We start from the raw sequence: 17,787 nt of genomic DNA, 5'->3' as shown, positions 1-17,787 counted from the left end.
TTGCCAAAGGAATCATTCCAACATGTGGGCAAGGAGAGATGGCTCTGGAAGACTTTCACCAGCGCCTGAAGCACAGCGAACAACACTAAAGAAACAAAGCTGAGACTGAAGCAGGTCAGTGGCAGAGCTGCACAGACCTGCCGAGTGGAATTGTGGGGCAACAGTCAGCTCTCGCCCCTCTGTGTGTGATGGGCTGTGTTTCAGCACTGCGGCCGCTAACTCTGCTCCAGCCCGCCATGCCTACCCGGTGAGATCACCCCCTAAACCTTTAAAAACCCGGGGGGCGGGGGGGGAGGGCGGTTGGTGCTCAGGAGGAAAAACCTGCCGGAATATTTTGTTCGCTGTTTTTCTTTTTTTCTTTTGTGAGGTGCAGGCGGGGTGTTCTTAACGAGCTCCAGATGTGGCCGGCGAGCTTGCTCCGGCTGGGGCAGGAATCCGCCGGAGTCTCCGCTGACTGGGGGTTGGGGGGTGATCGGAACAGCCCAGACGGTCTGGGAGGCATGATCCCCCCCCCCCTCGCCAGCCAGAGGGAAAATAAACTGCACATGCTTCCGCGGCCTCATAAACCTGCCACTGGAGCCTTCCCAGCAGCCCCCACCCCCTGGTCATGGGGTGTCCTGTCTGTCCTGTGTCTTCCCTGCTGCTACTGCACGCTGACTCAACACCCAACGTCCCTGGAGCTGTGGACTCAGCTAGAGCAGCCAGACAAGTGGACAGGGTGGAAAGGCTGCTGGGTAGACGGACATGGACAGACGGGTTGGCCAGATCGTGTTCATTCCCACAACCCCTAGCGACAGCAGGCCATAATCCTGGAAAGGTGTTTCCTGTCAAACGTCTGAGAGAAAATAACGCATGAGTAAATTAAAGGTTTAGCACCGGTACCCTGCAGCGTGGAGGACTTTCAGGTTTCAGACCTGGGGTGCTCTCTGTGTGGAGTTTGCATGTTCGCCCTGGGTTTGTGTGAGTTTCCTCTCACCAGTTGTAAGACATACTGATAGGCTAACTGGCATCTGGGAAAACTGCCTCTGGTGTGAGAGTGTGCATGCGTTTGTGTCTGTATGAGCCCGTCTGTATATACCACCCTGCGCTCAGTGCTTGCTCTCCTGCGACCCTGAATTGGAAGAAGCAGTTAGAAAATGGATAGATGGGTGAATTATAAGACACCTGCTCTTGTTGGTGATGAATTTGTTAGTATTAGCTCAGATTTACTGATACAGCATATTCAACGTACTGTTTATATTGACAGAACATGAGATATAGAATATAAAATTGAACGAATGTATCAAGGCTTGGAAAAAGACGAATTTAGGATTTGAATGTGATTATATACTGTAATCTGTCCAACAACCTGTGTAGGTCTAGGAGTGTCTTGAGATGCAGTATTGGAAGCCAAGCCCTTAAATAACAGCTTGAAAGTGCAGTGAGCCCGTGGCAGGGAACACACATGTGTAAGTGCTAAAACTATTTAATCCCCACTGCGCAGCAGGAATCAAAGTCTGAAAACCACGGTTCGCATTTCTCTCTTCGCTCTACGCTGATTTCAGCGCTGTTAGATTTCGCAAAGTCTTGTGGCAGAGAGGGAGGTGCGTGGGCAGATCAGGAGGAGGGAAGCATGAAGCTGGATTTTCCTGGGGGGAGTTCTGCAAAAAACGGCCGGCTCGTGGCCTCCCGGGACCCAACAGCAGCTCCTAGAGCTTCCAGGGGAACAACATCTCTATTGCAAAGATGTCTTCCAGCTCAAACCCAAACCTACCACTTATCTCGATGTTACCTCCTCATCCAGCCTTTGCTATGAGCTCTACAATTACACTGGCAGACTGAAGGAACTGAACCTGTTTTAGTCCTGAGCAGAGAAGCTTAGCGACCTGATCAAAGTCTTTAACGTCCTCAAATGCCTGGACAAAGCCCGCCCAGCGGACGTCTTCAGAACGAGCAGTGACACACAAACCAGAGGACACAAGCGGAAACTATACGGAAGTGCTTTTAAAATCAAGATAATCTTTACCCAAAGGGTGGTGGGAGTGGGGAACAAGCCACCCAGCCAAGGTGTTGAAGCTGATACTCTGGCTTCTTCCAAGACACAGCTGGATGTCAGACGAGCTGGATGTCAAACTAATCATCTTAAACCTAACCCTACCAGAACTATAACCCCATCTCTGACTCCTATCCTTAACAAAAAAACTAGCACTCCTCCAGCAAACTCTGTCTGGTTCCTGCATAATATCGTATCCTGTAAAATATCTTATGACCAACCTTTTGTAAATGAACTCAGCGTCCTATTATTTCTTGGGTGGGACTTGACAGCCGTGCACTCCTGCACGGCTTGTGACCAAACATGCCCCCTTTCTCCAGTCTCAGCCCTTTCAGTCGGAGTCACCACAGCTGAGGTCCAGAGCTGTAGAACTGCTAGCTGATCCAGAAACAGTTTGTTCCCACCTCGTGTAAAACCATCAGCGATCGGCGAAGCAGCAACTTACATACAAGCGTACTGCTCAGACGTACGTGCGCAGACGAAACAAGTCTGTCCTAAGATTAAAAAAGCTGACAGCTGTGTTAGGAAATGATCTCTTTATTTATTAAATCAACGCTGTGACTTCTCAATGCACCAGGGGAAAAGGAGCCTCTTATTGACGAGGATAAAATGATTAAGTAGCTAATGTCTATGAAGCAATTAATAGGAGGATTGAGACGTATTTTAATTGTCTTCCAGTTGACACGTTGCTCTAAATATAGAAGGGAGGGCTAAAGCAGAAGGCTGGTATTTTGCAGAGGAAGGTTTTCTTTTTAATAGGCGTGAGGAGCTATGGCTATTTTCATCTTTAAAAAGTGGAAAAAAATGTGCCTTGGATGTGGGGAAAAAAAACTGGTACATTTCCGCAAAAGAGCAAAACAAAACTGCCTGGTCGTGTTGCTCTTGATCTTAGCATGATCTTGCTGTTTGCCAAGTTGTTAGTAGGTTTATCCACTGTAGGTAAAGCACAGTAGAGCAAAGGCACTGCATAAGTTTATTCTGTGAGACATGTCTGAAATGGGGTAGCATGTGGGGCAGTGGTTAGCACTGCTGTCTTACAGCCCTGGGATCTTTGGCTCAGACCTGGAGTGCTGTCTGTGTGGAGTTTGCATGTTCTCCTCGTGTTCATGTGGGTTTCCTCCAGGTGCTCTGGTGTCCTCCCACCACCCAAAAACATACTGGTAGCTTAACTGGCTTGTGGGAAAATTGGCCCTGTCGTTAGTGTGTGGCCTCTAATGGACTGGTGTCCCACCCAGGGCGTACCCCACCTTCCCAGAATAGGCTTCCCCCAACCCTGAACTGGAAAAGTGGTTGGAAAATGGCTGGATGTCTGACATGGCTGCTTTCAGAAGGACAGCCATTTCCAACCAGCACCCCGCAAGCAGAGGAGCAAACGAGCAAACAGAAAATAAAAATCAGATACCACTTCGGGACACATCAGGAACAGCTGCGCCTGAACATTACGTCCAACTTCCTTCCAGTAAGTTCAGAAGGTGAAATCACTCCGCTGTCTAGAGTCCCCTGTCTGCCTGCGCTGTGAATTTCAGAGACACAGACTCGACTGTCCCCGGCCAGCAGCCGATAACTCTGAAACAATCTGGGGTGTCTTGCTCCCCTGGTCCCGGGACTGTGATCCACACCACAGGGGAACAGCCTCTTCTGCTTGGAAAGCAGACTGAAAAAATATCTGTACAGACCTCCTCAGAGGCACGCAACAAAAAAAAGGAGAGCGATGCGGTTTCCAGGAATGTTTCTCGTTCTTCAATCTGCCCCCCTTCACTCTCCTACAAGTTACAGTACAAGGCTACTGGGGGTAGAGGCAGGAAGAGATGGGGGTGACGTCTGTGCAACACTGATACGAGTCCCTCTTTCCCTGCTAGCTGCTCGGAGGCTGGTTGGACAGGCCCCGAGAGATTGATGTCTTTATGATTATAGGAGATTTAGCAGGTTGTCACATCCAACTCCTCTGAGCAGAAACAGATTTAGATAACAAGATGGGAGACCCATGGAAGTCACACATAAAGGCCGCTGGCTGTCCTACAGACCTGGGCTGCAATGGGTGATGAAGCTAGGGGTTTGGCTGCAGAGATGTAAGAATATGTGAGGCTAGCTCAGCTCGCACGAGCTCCACCCCAGAGACCACACCGCGGCCCAGCTGCAGGACGAGGGCTGGGGGAGACACCGGACAGCCGTTCGGGTGAAGACGTCTTTGGAATCTGGCAGGGGAAGCCAGGGAAAGAAGCACCACCAGGCATTTACAGGCAAACACGACAACGCAGACACTCATTCAAATTCCTCACACCCGCGGGAAAAGAACAGGAGGCGAGTGCTGCTCCAGCGGCCCCAGGATGAGCTGTGTGGGGGCAAGTGCTGCATTATCTCCACTGTGTCCGCTAGTGGCTCTGAATCTCGGCTGGCTGGCAATACGAAGTCAATGAATCGAGGCAAATGACCACAGAGAGTCAGGACCTCGGTTTTGTCTCATCTGAAGGACGGCGCCTTTTTACAGTATAGTGTCCCCGTCACCATACTGGGGCATTAGGACCCACACAGACCGCAGGGTGAGCGCCCCCTACTGGCCCCACTAACACCTCTTCCAGCAGCAGCCTCAGCTTTCCCAGGAGTCTCCCATCCAGGTACTGACCAGGCTCACCAGGATATTACCAGGCTCACCCTGACCAGGGCATTATGGCTGCTGGCAGGGATGTGGTTTTTCATTTCTCAAGGAGAGTTCTAGTTCATACCAGAGCTCTTCTTGCTCATCATGACAGAGGGACTCCTGGTCTACGTAGTGTTAAGGGACTAGAGAGCCTACAAAAGGTTGCACCACTGCTCCACAGCTCTACCCGAAATACAGTATGTTCAAATTCCCGGTTGAGATTCAGCCAATCACAGGCATGACCTGCCCTGCACAGGGGGTCTCCCGCCCATAGAGCCGGCAGGACAGGAGCAGCTGGACTACAGGTCCTCCCTCAGGGTACCATGGCTGAGACCCGAACCCCCCCCAACCTGTCAGTCAGACTGCCCACAGCACAAAACCACCCCCGCCTCCATAGCGACAGGAAGGGAAAAGCGCCTCTTACCCAGCATGCTGCTGAGCCACAGCGCCAGGTCCTCCTTCATGGGCAGCAGGCTGGCCTCGTGCCTGCTGGCCAGCCACTGGCTGTACTGGTGCATGTCGGCAAGGCTGGGGCCTCTGGTCTCCTTGGGGCTCAGAGCGCTGCACATGGCGACCGGCTCACACTCCTGGGGAGGACAACAGGAACCAGCTTAGTACGCATGGAGGCTCTGGTGGCAGCGGCCACTCACAAGGCCCCAGTGACTTCCCAGCAGATCCTCCCTGGATGGATCTGGGTTTCACTCAGCCCTGGCTGTGGGAATCGGGGTCTGGCGTGGAGGACGAGGAGGATCGGGAAAAAATCGTCACGACTCCCAGCGGTTCCGTACGGCACGTACTGTCTCGAGCACGAGCTACAGGCTCTCGCGCAAACCGAAACAGCCCAGCAGAAAGAGCAACGTTCTTAATCGCCCCTCCATCTGGCCAGATTTACCCAGCGTGACATGGCTGGGGGTGTTGCACATGGGGTCATTGAGGAGGTTTTCCGGGGCTCCAGCTGCCCATGCTGTAATTGTGCCCCACGGGCACGGACGCCGACCAGCATGGCGCTGAGGGCTCCTTACAAGGAAAGAGAACAAGAAACTAGGGACATACCACTGCCCTCTCACACACCCAGAAGCAGACAGGACTCGCAAAACACGCTGCAACTCATTCACACCGACAGCCGCGATCGTGCTCACAAATATCCGTAGAAGAGAGATGGCTGAGGAGATCTGCTCAAAGCCATCAGGCAGTTTAACTTGGAGAACATCTGAGGTCATGTGAAGACACAGATCTCTGTTCCCAATGGTCTAGATCTATCACTACAGAATCCATTTTTCACTTAATGGTATTTTGCATCCTGACACCCAGATTACAAACATCTGGCTGTTAGTCGGTCTCACTGTGAAGAAGAACCACAACACAAAGCAATATCAGTTCAGGCTCTCTGTGCGTCGTATTCGGAGAACAACACATGGTCTTTCATGCAAAGGAACAGCCTCGTTCTTCACTGTCTGTGCAACCCGCTGTGCTGCTGAAGATATAGGCAACCGTCCGAAACAAGCAAAGCTAGGCTATCTTAACACGGTTAACCGAAGTTCGGTGAAGGACAGCACATCTGCCTGGGTTACCTGTCGGCGAGGGCGTCGATGCTGCTCCAACCTCTCCGGTACGCAGGCAAACGAATGAAGCAAAATCCGTTTTTTTTGGTGCCTCGCTGTGCGATGGTGCAGGCGTTGCAGAGCTGGGAGCTGCGTGCGCTGACAGAGACCGGCTCAGACTCCCACTCTGAGAGCTATTGTGCACCTAGACAGGCTCAGCCCAGGATAGTTTACAGCACACCTAATGGCATGTAACTTTCTCAACTCCCCTGACAGCTGCATTCCTGTTTCCCCATCCCCAGCTGAGAACAGTGGGCTTTTTATGCGAGCTGGTACAGTACAGTAGAATGTTTATTTCACACACAGAAGGAGAAGAAAGACGTGGAGGTGATGAGGACTGTCTGCAGAGTAATTTAAACCCCTTTTCCCTCTCATTGTTGCCTGCCTGCAGAGGTATAAAGGAACCTGCCCTTTTCTTCTCCTCCTGAGAGCTGCTTTTCTGAACGTGAAACACCTCAGCAGTGCAAAGCAATATTGCATGTTACCCTTGCTTCGTTTTGCTTCTCCCTGTCTCACCGGCAAACTAAACAAAAATCATTTTGCTAAATAGAACCCTCCAGCCCCCCACTCCTCACCCCCAAATAAAAAAAACAAAACCACAACAACAACTGGATACCAGATGAAAAAGTTCTGGATCCATTATGAAAAACTGTAGTGTCAGCTGCTCACTGTGGGTATAGGGGGTCTCCCGAGTTGTGCCTCAGTTTCGATCGCACACATTCTCATCTGTCTTTATGATGATGCAGACTGTAATAGCTGTCTGTATTGTGGTGTTCAAATTTCAGAACCGTCTGGAGCCAAAGGAACTTTTTTATACTTTGTTTGCACTACCAAAATGCACAATACAATAATAAAATCAAAATGCTGCAAAATGTCGCTGGAGTAGCTCGCTATGTTTATGTATAACACATCCGTGAAGGTCTCTTGTGTCTTGGTACTAGAATGTGAAATGGAACAGAATTAGGGCACTTTTTGTGTCCTTATTCCTGTGGTACGGTCTGCTTATGTAATGACTCGCAATATAAAATCATTGGCGCATTCTGACAGTGATGTAACCCAACACCACTTCTCAAACAAAAAGCCCAGAGAATGACTTTTCTGAATGGGTTCAAGACCGAGGAAATGCAAAGGCACTTTTCAGCATTCCTCACCATTTGTACAGCTTAGAGGGTCTGAATGACCCTGCATCTGCAGAAAGCAAGGAACGCCTTTTCCCTGTGGTCCTCAGGGCTGTTGAAAGAGGGGTGTCTGCTTGTTTGTATCAGTTAGAAACAGGGGTGTCTGCTTGTTGGGATCAGTTAGAAAGAGGGGTGTCTGCGTGTTTGTATCAGTAAGAAACAGGGGTGTCTGTTTGTTTGTCTCAGTTAGAAACAGGGGTGCCTGCATGTTGGGATCAGTTAGAAACAGGGGTGTCTGCTTGTTGGGATCAGTTAGAAACAGGGGTGTCTGCTTGTTGGGATCAGTTAGAAACAGGGGTGTCTGTTTGTTGGGATCAGTTAGAAACAGGGGTGTCTGCTTGTTGGGATCAGTTAGAAACAGGGGTGTCTGCTTGTTGGGATCAGTTAGAAACAGGGGTGCCTGTGTGTTTGTATCAGTTAGAAACAGGGGTGTCTGCTTGTTTGTATCAGTTAGAAACAGGGGTGCCTGCTTGTTGGGATCAGCTAGAAAGAGGGGTGTCTGCATGTTTGTATCAGTTAGAAACAGGGGTGCCTGTGTGTTTGTATCAGTTAGAAACAGGGGTGCCTGTGTGTTTGTATCAGTTAGAAACAGGGGTGTCTGCGTGTTTGTCTCAGTTAGAAACAGGGGTGCCTGCTTGTTGGGATCAGTTAGAAAGAGGGGTGCCTGCTTGTTGGGATCAGTTAGAAAGAGGGGTGTCTGCTTGTTGGGATCAGTTAGAAAGGATTTCTAAGCAGTGTCCATGGGGCCTCTGGGGCATCGTGACAGCAAAAAACTGGGAAGCAGTTCAGTCAGCTGTGTTCTTAACTGCCTTTCCCGAAGATTCAGATATTTTTAGACTGGAGAACTAAGGGAAAAGTGTGATAATGTTCCAGTGCAATTATGTACATAAGATTAGCTTCCATCAAAATCATGTACAGCATATGTGTGCGAGCATTTTTTCAGCTGATCAATGCATATCAGATGAACAGTGCATTTTTGTCCTCCAAATGTTATTATGCAGTAGACACATCTGCTAATAACGTAACTAAAGCCACAGAGAAACCACTGCTGTGCTACCATTACTGCACGATGTGTGCAGATTAAGACAGTATACCAAACTGGCATTCTTTTCTGGAAAAGTCAAAAATACTTTTAAATTATTGTGAAGCACCAATCCAACTAATGTATTCCCCTTCAACGCCAGCACTTAATTTTTAAGCGTGCTCGAGAACACGAGCAGGTGAATGCCTCTCACAAACTGTACCTGCAGTGTCACTGACAGTGCACGCATTCATTACTCATTTGTTCAAAAACGTAGAAAACGGCCCAGCCCCTTGTCTTGCATGTTCCTGCAGACAACAATGCGTCTTTTCTATCGGCCTTCTCCAAATATACAAGGAACCTCCTGGAAATGGATGACGCTCGTGATCTGTTACACCACATGTCCCGGGTCAGTTAATGGCAAGCAAAATATTTGCAGGACCCACATGTCTGAGCAGTAAACGCTGCTCCTGCAGAATGCTCACGTACTGTATGTTGTCTCAGCTGGGAGCCAGCCCTGTCTTTGCCACAGCCCTCCAGTGTTCCTGTCCTTCCTTTGTCTCCCCCCCACTAGGTGGCAGCCCTGCTACTACGGCCACAGGGGGTAAATGTGACAGCTCTCAGATGGCGGACTCTGTCCCCCTGCCTGTCCGCCCACGATGTCCTGTCCTCATCCGGCCGGGCCTCTGAGACTGCAGGTCTCCCCAGCTCTGCTAACTCCAGGCAGGGCTGGAGCTGCTGGACGGGCTTTGCTGTGGTTGCACAGCTCTGTGTCCCATTTAGGAGAACCTGCATGAAACTGGACTCGGGCGCCTCGGTTTCTAACAGGGCGAGGAGTTGACTCGGTTCGACCAGCACCTCTGCTTTAACGAGCTCTAAAATACCGACTGGACCTCCGGGACCAGGACTGGACACCCCCGTTCTACAAGGTCCTTGCCAGAGTCCCCAGCTGTGACCCCGAAGGCCACGTTCCTATATTTTCCGCAAGCCTTTATTCAAGAGGCCAGCGGGGGTCACTAAATTAACTGGATCGATTTAACCTTCCTCCCGTCTCCTCGCCTCTGAAACTGCTGAATGAGCAGATTACTTTCCTTGAGAAGAGGACAGGGAGACCTGTCTCTTGACATTTCAAGCCAGTACATTGCTGTCTCATCAAGTGCAGCTGCCCGTTGTGTAGGGTTCAAAAACAAAGGTCTAATATTAAAAGCAAAAAAAAGATCAGGTCTATTCCAGAGCCCCAGCAAGCCCATCGGGCCAGAGGAGAATCTGGTTTCTGTAGTGTTAAGTGTTAAGTGGTCTAGAGATTATGTGACTCCCCCCTCCAGTCCTACAGCTGGGAGGACTGGAGCACCTGGGGTAGAGAACCTCACTCACAGTACAACACCAGTGTCTGCAGCAGGGACTCGAACCCACATCCCGTCAGTCAGGAGTGCAAAGGCTCACCCATGATGTCACCCTGCCCCCACATAAAAAAGTAGTAACGTCAAACTGAATTGTCAGATCGTCCAGGCTTGAGGGCATTGTAAAACGCAAAGAAACAGACTCTTTCCTGTTTAATGAGAATTATTTTGACAATAATATCACCGGGGGAAGATATCAGATCAAACAAAGGGGCCTGCGAGACCTGGGGAGACCTCAGTTAATTCACCCTGACCTGATCGCAGCTGTAAAAAGCAAACAACAGGCAACAGGATATTTCAGCCACACGACTCCTGCACTGCTAAGGGGAGTCCTGGTAAAAAAAAACACCCCTGAGATTATAGCAGAATTCTACCTTGGAAACAGGAAAAATAATGTACAGTATAAGATCAGAAAACCGCAGAGCTGTGATGCCAAACTCAGCTTTGAGTTCTAGCTGTAAAACGACAAACCTTGCAGGACTCATTTAGATTTCAGAAGTTGAGTTTGTTTCCTAATGTCAAGAGAGCGACATTTCAAATGTCCGTGTGTGTGTAACGTTTGTTAACGGATATAAAAATCCATTGTCTTGCTTTAAGCCTGTCGGTCTAAAGCTGACTTGAATTTGTCAAGAATCAGGATGTAGCATCACCAGCTGGTTCAATTCAGTGTTCGATAGAAGCGTAATTTAAAAGTAAGGGAAGCCGAACCCGACAATATTAGCTATACTGTACAATACATTTGTGAATAAGCCTGTGTCAGACCCATGGAGTCAATACCCATGTCTGCAACCTTCCATGTTTTTGTGTCACGAAAGAAATCCAGCTTCCCAGAGGGAGCTGACATTGAAGCACCGGCATCGAAACTCATACAGAAACAAAATCTGACCTGGCCCAAAATCAAGACAAATACTATAAATGTCCCACTTCAGACGGAAACTTTCCAGAGCCAGCTCTTCAAAGGCAGTGAGGCTCATAAGCACGTTGGACCCACTTATTTACCTTTAAGAAGGCAACCGACCCCTTGGCGATTCAAGTCCCTTTCATGAGACAGACCTGGGCAGTATTAACTCAGCATGGCCCGTGACCTTTGAGCCTGACCCCTGGCAGAGAGTCACGGTGGTGGCGTGTACAGTTCGGCGTTGCCAGTTTTAACAGCTCCTGTGTATTTGCCCTCAAGTCCTGGTATTTCAGCTACTAGTGGGAAAGTAAACTTTCACATCCTGGGGTGCTCACCTTTCTGCCCCCATAGAGCAACTTTTCCTGCTTCGGTTATTAAGGCCAGACCCGGCACAGCCCAGCAGTGGAGCTGCTGGCAGGGGCCTGGACAGATCATGGGCTGTCCCAAGCTGTGAAGACCCCGCTGAGGTGTTTCCCCATCACAACTGACCTCCTTACCTCTGCCTGTCCCACAGTCGTCTCCTCTTCCATTAGCATAACCTCAGCCTCTTCTTTCCAACTTTCTTCTCCTCCCTTCATCTTGTCAAACTCTTGACCTCCTGTCTCCATCACCCTCTCGCCCTCCTCCCCTGCCCCTCAGCGACTGCCCCGATGCCCCCCTCTCATGCTCCCAGCACTCATCTTGTCTGGCATGTTCCCGACACGTCTTCTACAGAGCTCGTAGTCCAGAGTCTCTTCTAGAGGTACACTAGCCTCCAGGCTGCTGTAATGTCCTCCAGCACACCATCGTTTCGATGCTTTTCTCATGCAACTCTGCATCTCTAAATCTCTGAACTGGCTTCCTACCGCCAACTCCATCCAAATCCAAACCTCAGTCCTTGCCTACTGCTGTCTCAGCCATGCTGCTCCAAGCCGTCTTCCGTCCCATGTCGTCCCTCTCCTGCTCTCTCCAGCCCTCCTCTCCTACCGGACTTCTTCCTGCTTCTCTGTCTTCGCTCTCACCCCTGCCCATCAGTAGTAGAATGAACTGCCCCTGAATTCAGACCTGCTCCGTCCCTCCCTGACTGTCTTTTGATACCTGCTCAAGACTCTTTAGACAGTGAAAACACTTCTTAACACAGGGATTCAATTAATATTGAGTTTGGCTGGAGTTGGAGGTATGGGCCTGCCCTACTGTCACAGAGAACACATCCCTCTAAACGAGCTCACGGACCACGCATGTCATTGCCGACAACACCGTTGTACTGTATGCTGTACTGTTTGTGCATTGATAAATAAACCTTGATTGATTGATTGATAGATAAATACAACATCATTGCATGATAGGATTGCATTAAATAGTGAATACTTTGCACATCCAAATGGCTGTCAAACCCACCCGACTCACCTTTCTTCCTTCGGTTTGTAATCAAAACCCTTTTAATTTAAGCTCATCTGTTCCTGTTTTCACTGATGGGCCTGGGCAGCAGTGGGCCTGATGGAGTGACAGGGCAGTTTTCATGCACTGATCAATATGCTCCACCGCAGCTGGCAGATTCTACCAGTTTTCTACAGTATCAGCTGCTGCAGTGGCCGTAAGACTGATCTGCGCTAGTGGCCCATCAGTTCCACTTTGCTCGCTCCAAGCCATTGATCGTCTTTCAATTTTATGAATGGAAATAAGTGCTTAGCAAGCCAGAGCCTCGTGACAGAGAGCCATTGTAGCTGCCCCCTTGCCTGACACACCTGTAATTCAGGTGAGATTCTAGTCCAATCGGATGAAAAATACCCCCAGATAAGAATGAGAATATAACATCTCATCAGTGAGATGAAAGCAAGACTCTGAAAAGTACAAAACGCAGTGTTATGGAATAGAATTACACTCTGCAAAATCTGCACTATTTGGAGCTTTTCCATATTTTGACCTTCAGCTGCCTTAAGTAGCATAAGACATGACCAAATGACACAGACCACACCTACTAGGGTATTTGCAATGCAAATAAACTTTACATAAATTGTCTTCTTAGCCACATACAAAAATAACAGGTAGATCCGGCTTATTGGAATAAAAAATGTACAATATAAATTGGAACACCACAGAAGGCTTCATTTCATCTGACAGAACAGATTACAACTAAATGATACTGCTTGCACAGTTCGATGTACTGAAGTATAGCTTTGAGGTGCATCACAAATAAAAAGGGGGAGATTATTTGTAACAATATGGTCACACGAGTGTGGTGTGAGATCTAAGGTTATGTAAAAGTTCTGGCTTTGGTAACCTTGCAATGCAATAGCAATTTTCCCATCATTGCCAGAAACTTTGAGGAGTCAGCCAAGAGAATATTAATAGCGAAGACTATTCACTCCAGTGGTGTGTATACAGGGTAGCTGCCTTGTTCTGTGTCTGTGTCTCTTCAAAAGAGGTTTGAAGAGTTTGATTTCTAATTTATCACAAAAGGTACCCACTAGACTACCCACCCTGGCAAACTGGGGGTAAAACAGAAAACTGCAGGCCAGTGTTTATGCTGAACACTGATTCGAAAACCAGCTGGGGCTGTGATATGGTGCTTGTGTGCCATGTAGCATAATTATACCTCAATATAAAGAGAAGACTCTCCAAGGTGGAGGTATTTTAATCAAAAAGCCGTAGCCAAGTTTAATTTTTACTTCCTGAGGTTCAGATCAAGCCATGATCAGCATGGTCGCCAGAAGAGGAAAAAAAGGCAATTATGTATCAAAGTGATTTTAAAAACTCTAATTAAGTCAATGCAGTCCTGACATTTACAAAGGGGGTTTATATAACATGTGTGCCCAGTTGCCAAACCTTTTAAAAAGAACAGAGTTATAGAGATATAGTTACTTAAAATTAGGCTATGAAGATCATTTTGCAACCTGATTCTTACTCTGTACTCTTTTGAAAATCACACTGCCTCCCTGGGACTTTAGGACTGTAACCTAATCTTCCAGATAAATAGAGCCTCAGCAGATTGGTCCAAGGTTTTGAGGACAGTGTGCTTCGGTTGGGTTGTATAACTCCAGAGAAAGAAAAACTAGATTTTAAGAATGGTTCTCCTGCACTCTATTCAAACATCCTCCACTGCAAGTTTGCTTTTTTTCAGATGAAAGTACTGCTCTATGTTGTCTTTGCTCTTAGATACACTGATGTGTGCCTCATCCCTGTCCTCGCTCAGAAATATTAGACTTACAGAATCGGTTGACATCAGGGGCATCTTGTTTTAGGAGTTGGCCTCTCACAAAAGGCGACCTCAGCAAAACCTTCTCGGAAAGTTTCACCTGCGAAGACCTAAATCCAACCTATATCTCACCGGCAGTGGATGAGGAGTTCAGTCCACCAACTCATTACAAAAACGGCTGCTGGCATTTCAAAAGAATCCAGTGTGCCGACTTCAACTGGTGCTGGAGTTAAAATATCTGGTGCACTACACATTCACCTTTTCTAAAGACAAACACCTGAATGAAATCCTTGTTATTACTACCACCTCAGCAACTACAATACTGATTGGAATTTGCACAGATTTAATTGGGACAGCAATCAGTCTAGGACTTAGAAAACAACAAATCAGTTACAGTCCGTACATACCCCATGCACCCCACTCCGCCCCCCGTATTTTTGCACCCTCTGTGTCTCGCGCTGTTGTCGACTCACTTTAACTCTGCAATGCAACGCTGTTCGACGGGCGCAGTAGGTTGGTTTCTCTGTAGTCCCGGTTTACCAATCTTCATGCTTCAGACTGCGGTCTTGGCGTGCCCGTTCATTTCCCATAGTGCAGGAAAAAAAAAAGCACACAGCCCATCGCAGGTCGCCAGACCATATGATCACGCATGGATCATTACAGCTCTCTGCTTGCGCGGGATAAGACGGAAGTCAAATGGTTACACAGTCTGTTTTCTCCCTCTCGCTCCGTCTCTCTCTCTCCCTCTCTCTACAGAGAGCACCGAGGCTAACTCGCAGTTGTCAATCATTGACTCTTGAAATTGGATATTGCATTGCACTGCGTACGAATGATCGGACTGAATTGTGCCGCGCTCACCCCCAGCGATCCGAACTGCTCGGCGAACTTGCTTTCCCATAACAAACATATTTCAGCCGAACGCGACGCCTAGAAAGCGATGTTGTCTTGCTGGCTTTCGGAATAGGTGAGGTACGCTCGGATATTGCATCGTTGCACTAGTAGACCATAATGCCATTGGCCTTTTATAAAGTGAATGCCAGTCATCACGATGTAAACATCAGTTTTAGGAATTTTTTAAACTCTGATTTCTGAAACATTGCCTTTGCGCAATGCCATAAATGTTTGACACCCCCAAAAAAAAAAAACTTTTTAAAGTATATTTCCTAATCAAATAAACACATCTAAATCTTTACCTGGATACGTTGTGTCTACAGTATATCTGCTTGTTTATATTTGGAAAAAATCATATTATGACTGCATTTAACAGCTTATGTTTGTCACTTTTGATAATACAAACCTGATGATATTCCGAAAGCTATTGTTTTATTAATGATTTTAGCTCTTGGGTGTCCTGAGTTCAATTACAGACAGTGGTGTTTACCATTTGAAGTCAAAGTGGGATACACCCTGTGCTTTTGACTCCTTCGAAATGCCTGCTGTCTGTATTAAATGGTTTCTTTCAATTTTCCCCATGTGTGTGTGTCCTGCAATAAACCTGTCCAAAGTGCAGCCCCGCCCTATGTCCTGGTCCAGGGCAGGTTCTGCGTTACTACCACACACACCAGGAACACGTGTCTGTCTGATGATGAAGAAGTGGATATACAAATAGTGACATCTGGATGATATGGTCAAGTACAGGCAGTGTCAGGGTCCCAGGGTCGAATTGTGCTCAACAGGTAATCTCACAGTCCGCCCTTAAGAAGAGTGGCTTGTGTGTAAGTACGTAAACCGCTTGTGCCAATGTCTTTACATTCCCTTTAGCTCAGCTGTCCGATAGGGCTCTCCAGCAGCCACGTCACCCTGCAGCTCCCAGCTGGCAGCCCCACTGGAGCTTAGCAGTGTGAACCTGGTCAGTACCTGGATGGGAGACTCCTGGGAAAGCTGAGGCTGCTGCTGGAAGAGGTGTTAGTGGGGCCAGCAGGGGGCGATCACCCTGCGGTCTGTGTGGGTCCTGATGCCCCAGTATGATAATATGGACACTATACTGTAAAAAAGTGTCGTCCTTCAGATAAGATGTAAAACTGAGGTCCTGACTCTCTGAGGTCCTGTCATTAAGAATCCCAGGGTGTCTCTCGAGAAGAGTAGGGGTGTTACCCCTGTGTCCTGGCCAAATTTCCCCCTGGTCTTTACCAGTCATGGCCTCCTGATAACCCCCCTCTCTGAACTGGCTTCATCACTCTGCTCTCCTCCCCACTGAGAGCTGGTGTGTGTGAGGGGACTGGAGCATCATCCAGGGGGGGCTGCACACTGGTGGGGGTGGAGGGGATCCCCATGACCTGTAAAGAGCTCTGAATGGAGGGTTCAGGAAAGCGCTATATAAGTGTAAGAATTATTTTTTTTGCGGGGTTGCTGTGAGACCGCCCTCCATTACCCTGATGAAAGAATTAACAGACCCATTTCTCCCGTTTTTCTTTTTTCTTTTTGCATTTGTTTGTCGTGAGAGGTATTTTCAGGCAATCTGTTCAAATAACCTTGCTTAAAATGCATGTCTTGGAGCACATACAGCACAAAGTACCTCGGTGTCAGTAGGGTTGTGATGCGAGTTTCTTAGTGATGCCTAACTTGTTTGCACCTTGCAAAGCACCTGCAGGTTTGCAGTCTCAGAGCGTCACTAGTTTATACAGGCGCTTGTGCTGTACATACCCTTTTTTTCAGGGGTTAAGTGTTGCCAAACAGGGATGTTTCCTCGTGATTTTGCATAGTACCAAAATTTCCACAGGCTGTAGTTTGCATACTCCGGAGCAACAGACTCCAGCCTCCAGCTGAGGGGTGAAGAGAGAGACTGGGACTGTGGACTGGGCAGAGATAAGGAGGCTGTTGTCCCAGTGTAGCCTTTCATTCCTTCTCCTTCCCGGGTTCTTCAAAACAATCTCACTGTTGTATCCTCCTTAAACAGGAGTAAAAATATGTAAAAATAATAAATAAAACAATTGTGAAAATAACTGTCAATAACTGTGAAAATCATAATTAATAATTGCTTACACTTATATAGCACTTTTCTGGACACTCCACCTAAAGCGCTTTACAGGTATTGGGGATCCCCTCCACCCCCACCCCCACCCCCACCAGTGTGCAGCCCCACCTGGATGATGCTCCAGTCCTCTCACACACACCAGCTCTCAGTGGGGAGGAGAGCAGAGTGATGAAGCCAGTTCAGAGATGGGGGTTATTAGGAGGCCATGACTGGTAAAGGCCAGGGGGAAATTTGGCCAGGACACCAGGGTTACACCCCTACTCTTTTCGAGAAACACCCTGGGATTGTTAATGGCCATAGAGAGTCAGGACCTCGGTTTTACATCTCATCAAAGGACGGTGTCTTTTTACAGTATAGTGTCCCCGTCACTATACTGGGGCATTAGGACCCACACAGACCGCAGGGTGAGCGCCCCCTGCTGGCCCCACTAACACCTCTTCCAGCAGCAACCTTAGTTTTTCCCAGGAGGTCTCCCATCCAGGTACTGACCAGGCTCACACTGCTGAGCTCCAGTGGGGCTGCCAGCTGGGACCTGCAGGGCGATATGGCTGCTGGCAGGGATGCGGCTGGCTGTGTGCATCTGTCTCATGGTGAGCCATGTTTTATTCTGCCTCGTTTTAGTTTCTCCAGGCGAGGAGGAAGGAGTATGAGAGCAATGCCAGTTGTGAGCTGCAGGGTGATGTGGCTGCTGTTGCTGTTGAGTCACAAGACTTTTTTTTTTGTAAACAGAAGTACTGCCTTAACCACAAGTTCGCGTGCTGGTTTTTTTTTTTGTATTTTATTTTTTGTTATTTAAGTGTGCAAAAAAAATTTTTTTGCGATTTAATTTAATCTTCTGCTTTTAGATTTAATATCTAAAATATTTCTAAT

General features: G+C 48.1%; 1 protein-coding gene and 1 long non-coding RNA gene across 3 annotated transcripts in view; one reads left to right on the top strand and one right to left on the bottom strand.

Annotated features, from left to right (window-relative positions):
• The window catches only part of LOC102687319 (growth arrest-specific protein 2), a 51,344-nt gene extending 36,216 nt beyond the window's left edge, over positions 1-15,128 (bottom strand). The window contains exons 1-2 of one of the 2 annotated variants that reach the window (XM_069181827.1): positions 14,417-15,128; positions 5,095-5,257 (exon numbers count right to left, since the gene is read on the bottom strand). In XM_069181827.1, the coding sequence (XP_069037928.1) occupies positions 5,095-5,239 (145 nt within the window). In that variant the 5' untranslated portion in view covers positions 5,240-5,257; positions 14,417-15,128. Of the gene's footprint in view, positions 1-5,094; positions 5,258-6,241; positions 6,395-14,416 lie in introns of those variants that run through there. The other variant, XM_069181828.1, reaches the window with a different exon arrangement.
• A 329-nt stretch (positions 15,129-15,457) lies between these two features.
• LOC138224405 (uncharacterized) lies at positions 15,458-17,613 on the top strand. Its single transcript, XR_011182878.1, has 2 exons — positions 15,458-15,619; positions 17,539-17,613. It is a non-coding gene; the product is annotated as an uncharacterized lncRNA (long non-coding RNA).
• Positions 17,614-17,787: the final 174 nt, after the last annotated feature.

This window comes from Lepisosteus oculatus, chromosome 21 (assembly GCF_040954835.1).
Source record: "Lepisosteus oculatus isolate fLepOcu1 chromosome 21, fLepOcu1.hap2, whole genome shotgun sequence".
Taxonomy (NCBI): Eukaryota; Metazoa; Chordata; class Actinopteri; order Semionotiformes; family Lepisosteidae; genus Lepisosteus; species Lepisosteus oculatus.
Note: the sequence above shows the minus strand (reverse complement) of the source record. Positions and strands in the feature narration are given on the sequence as shown.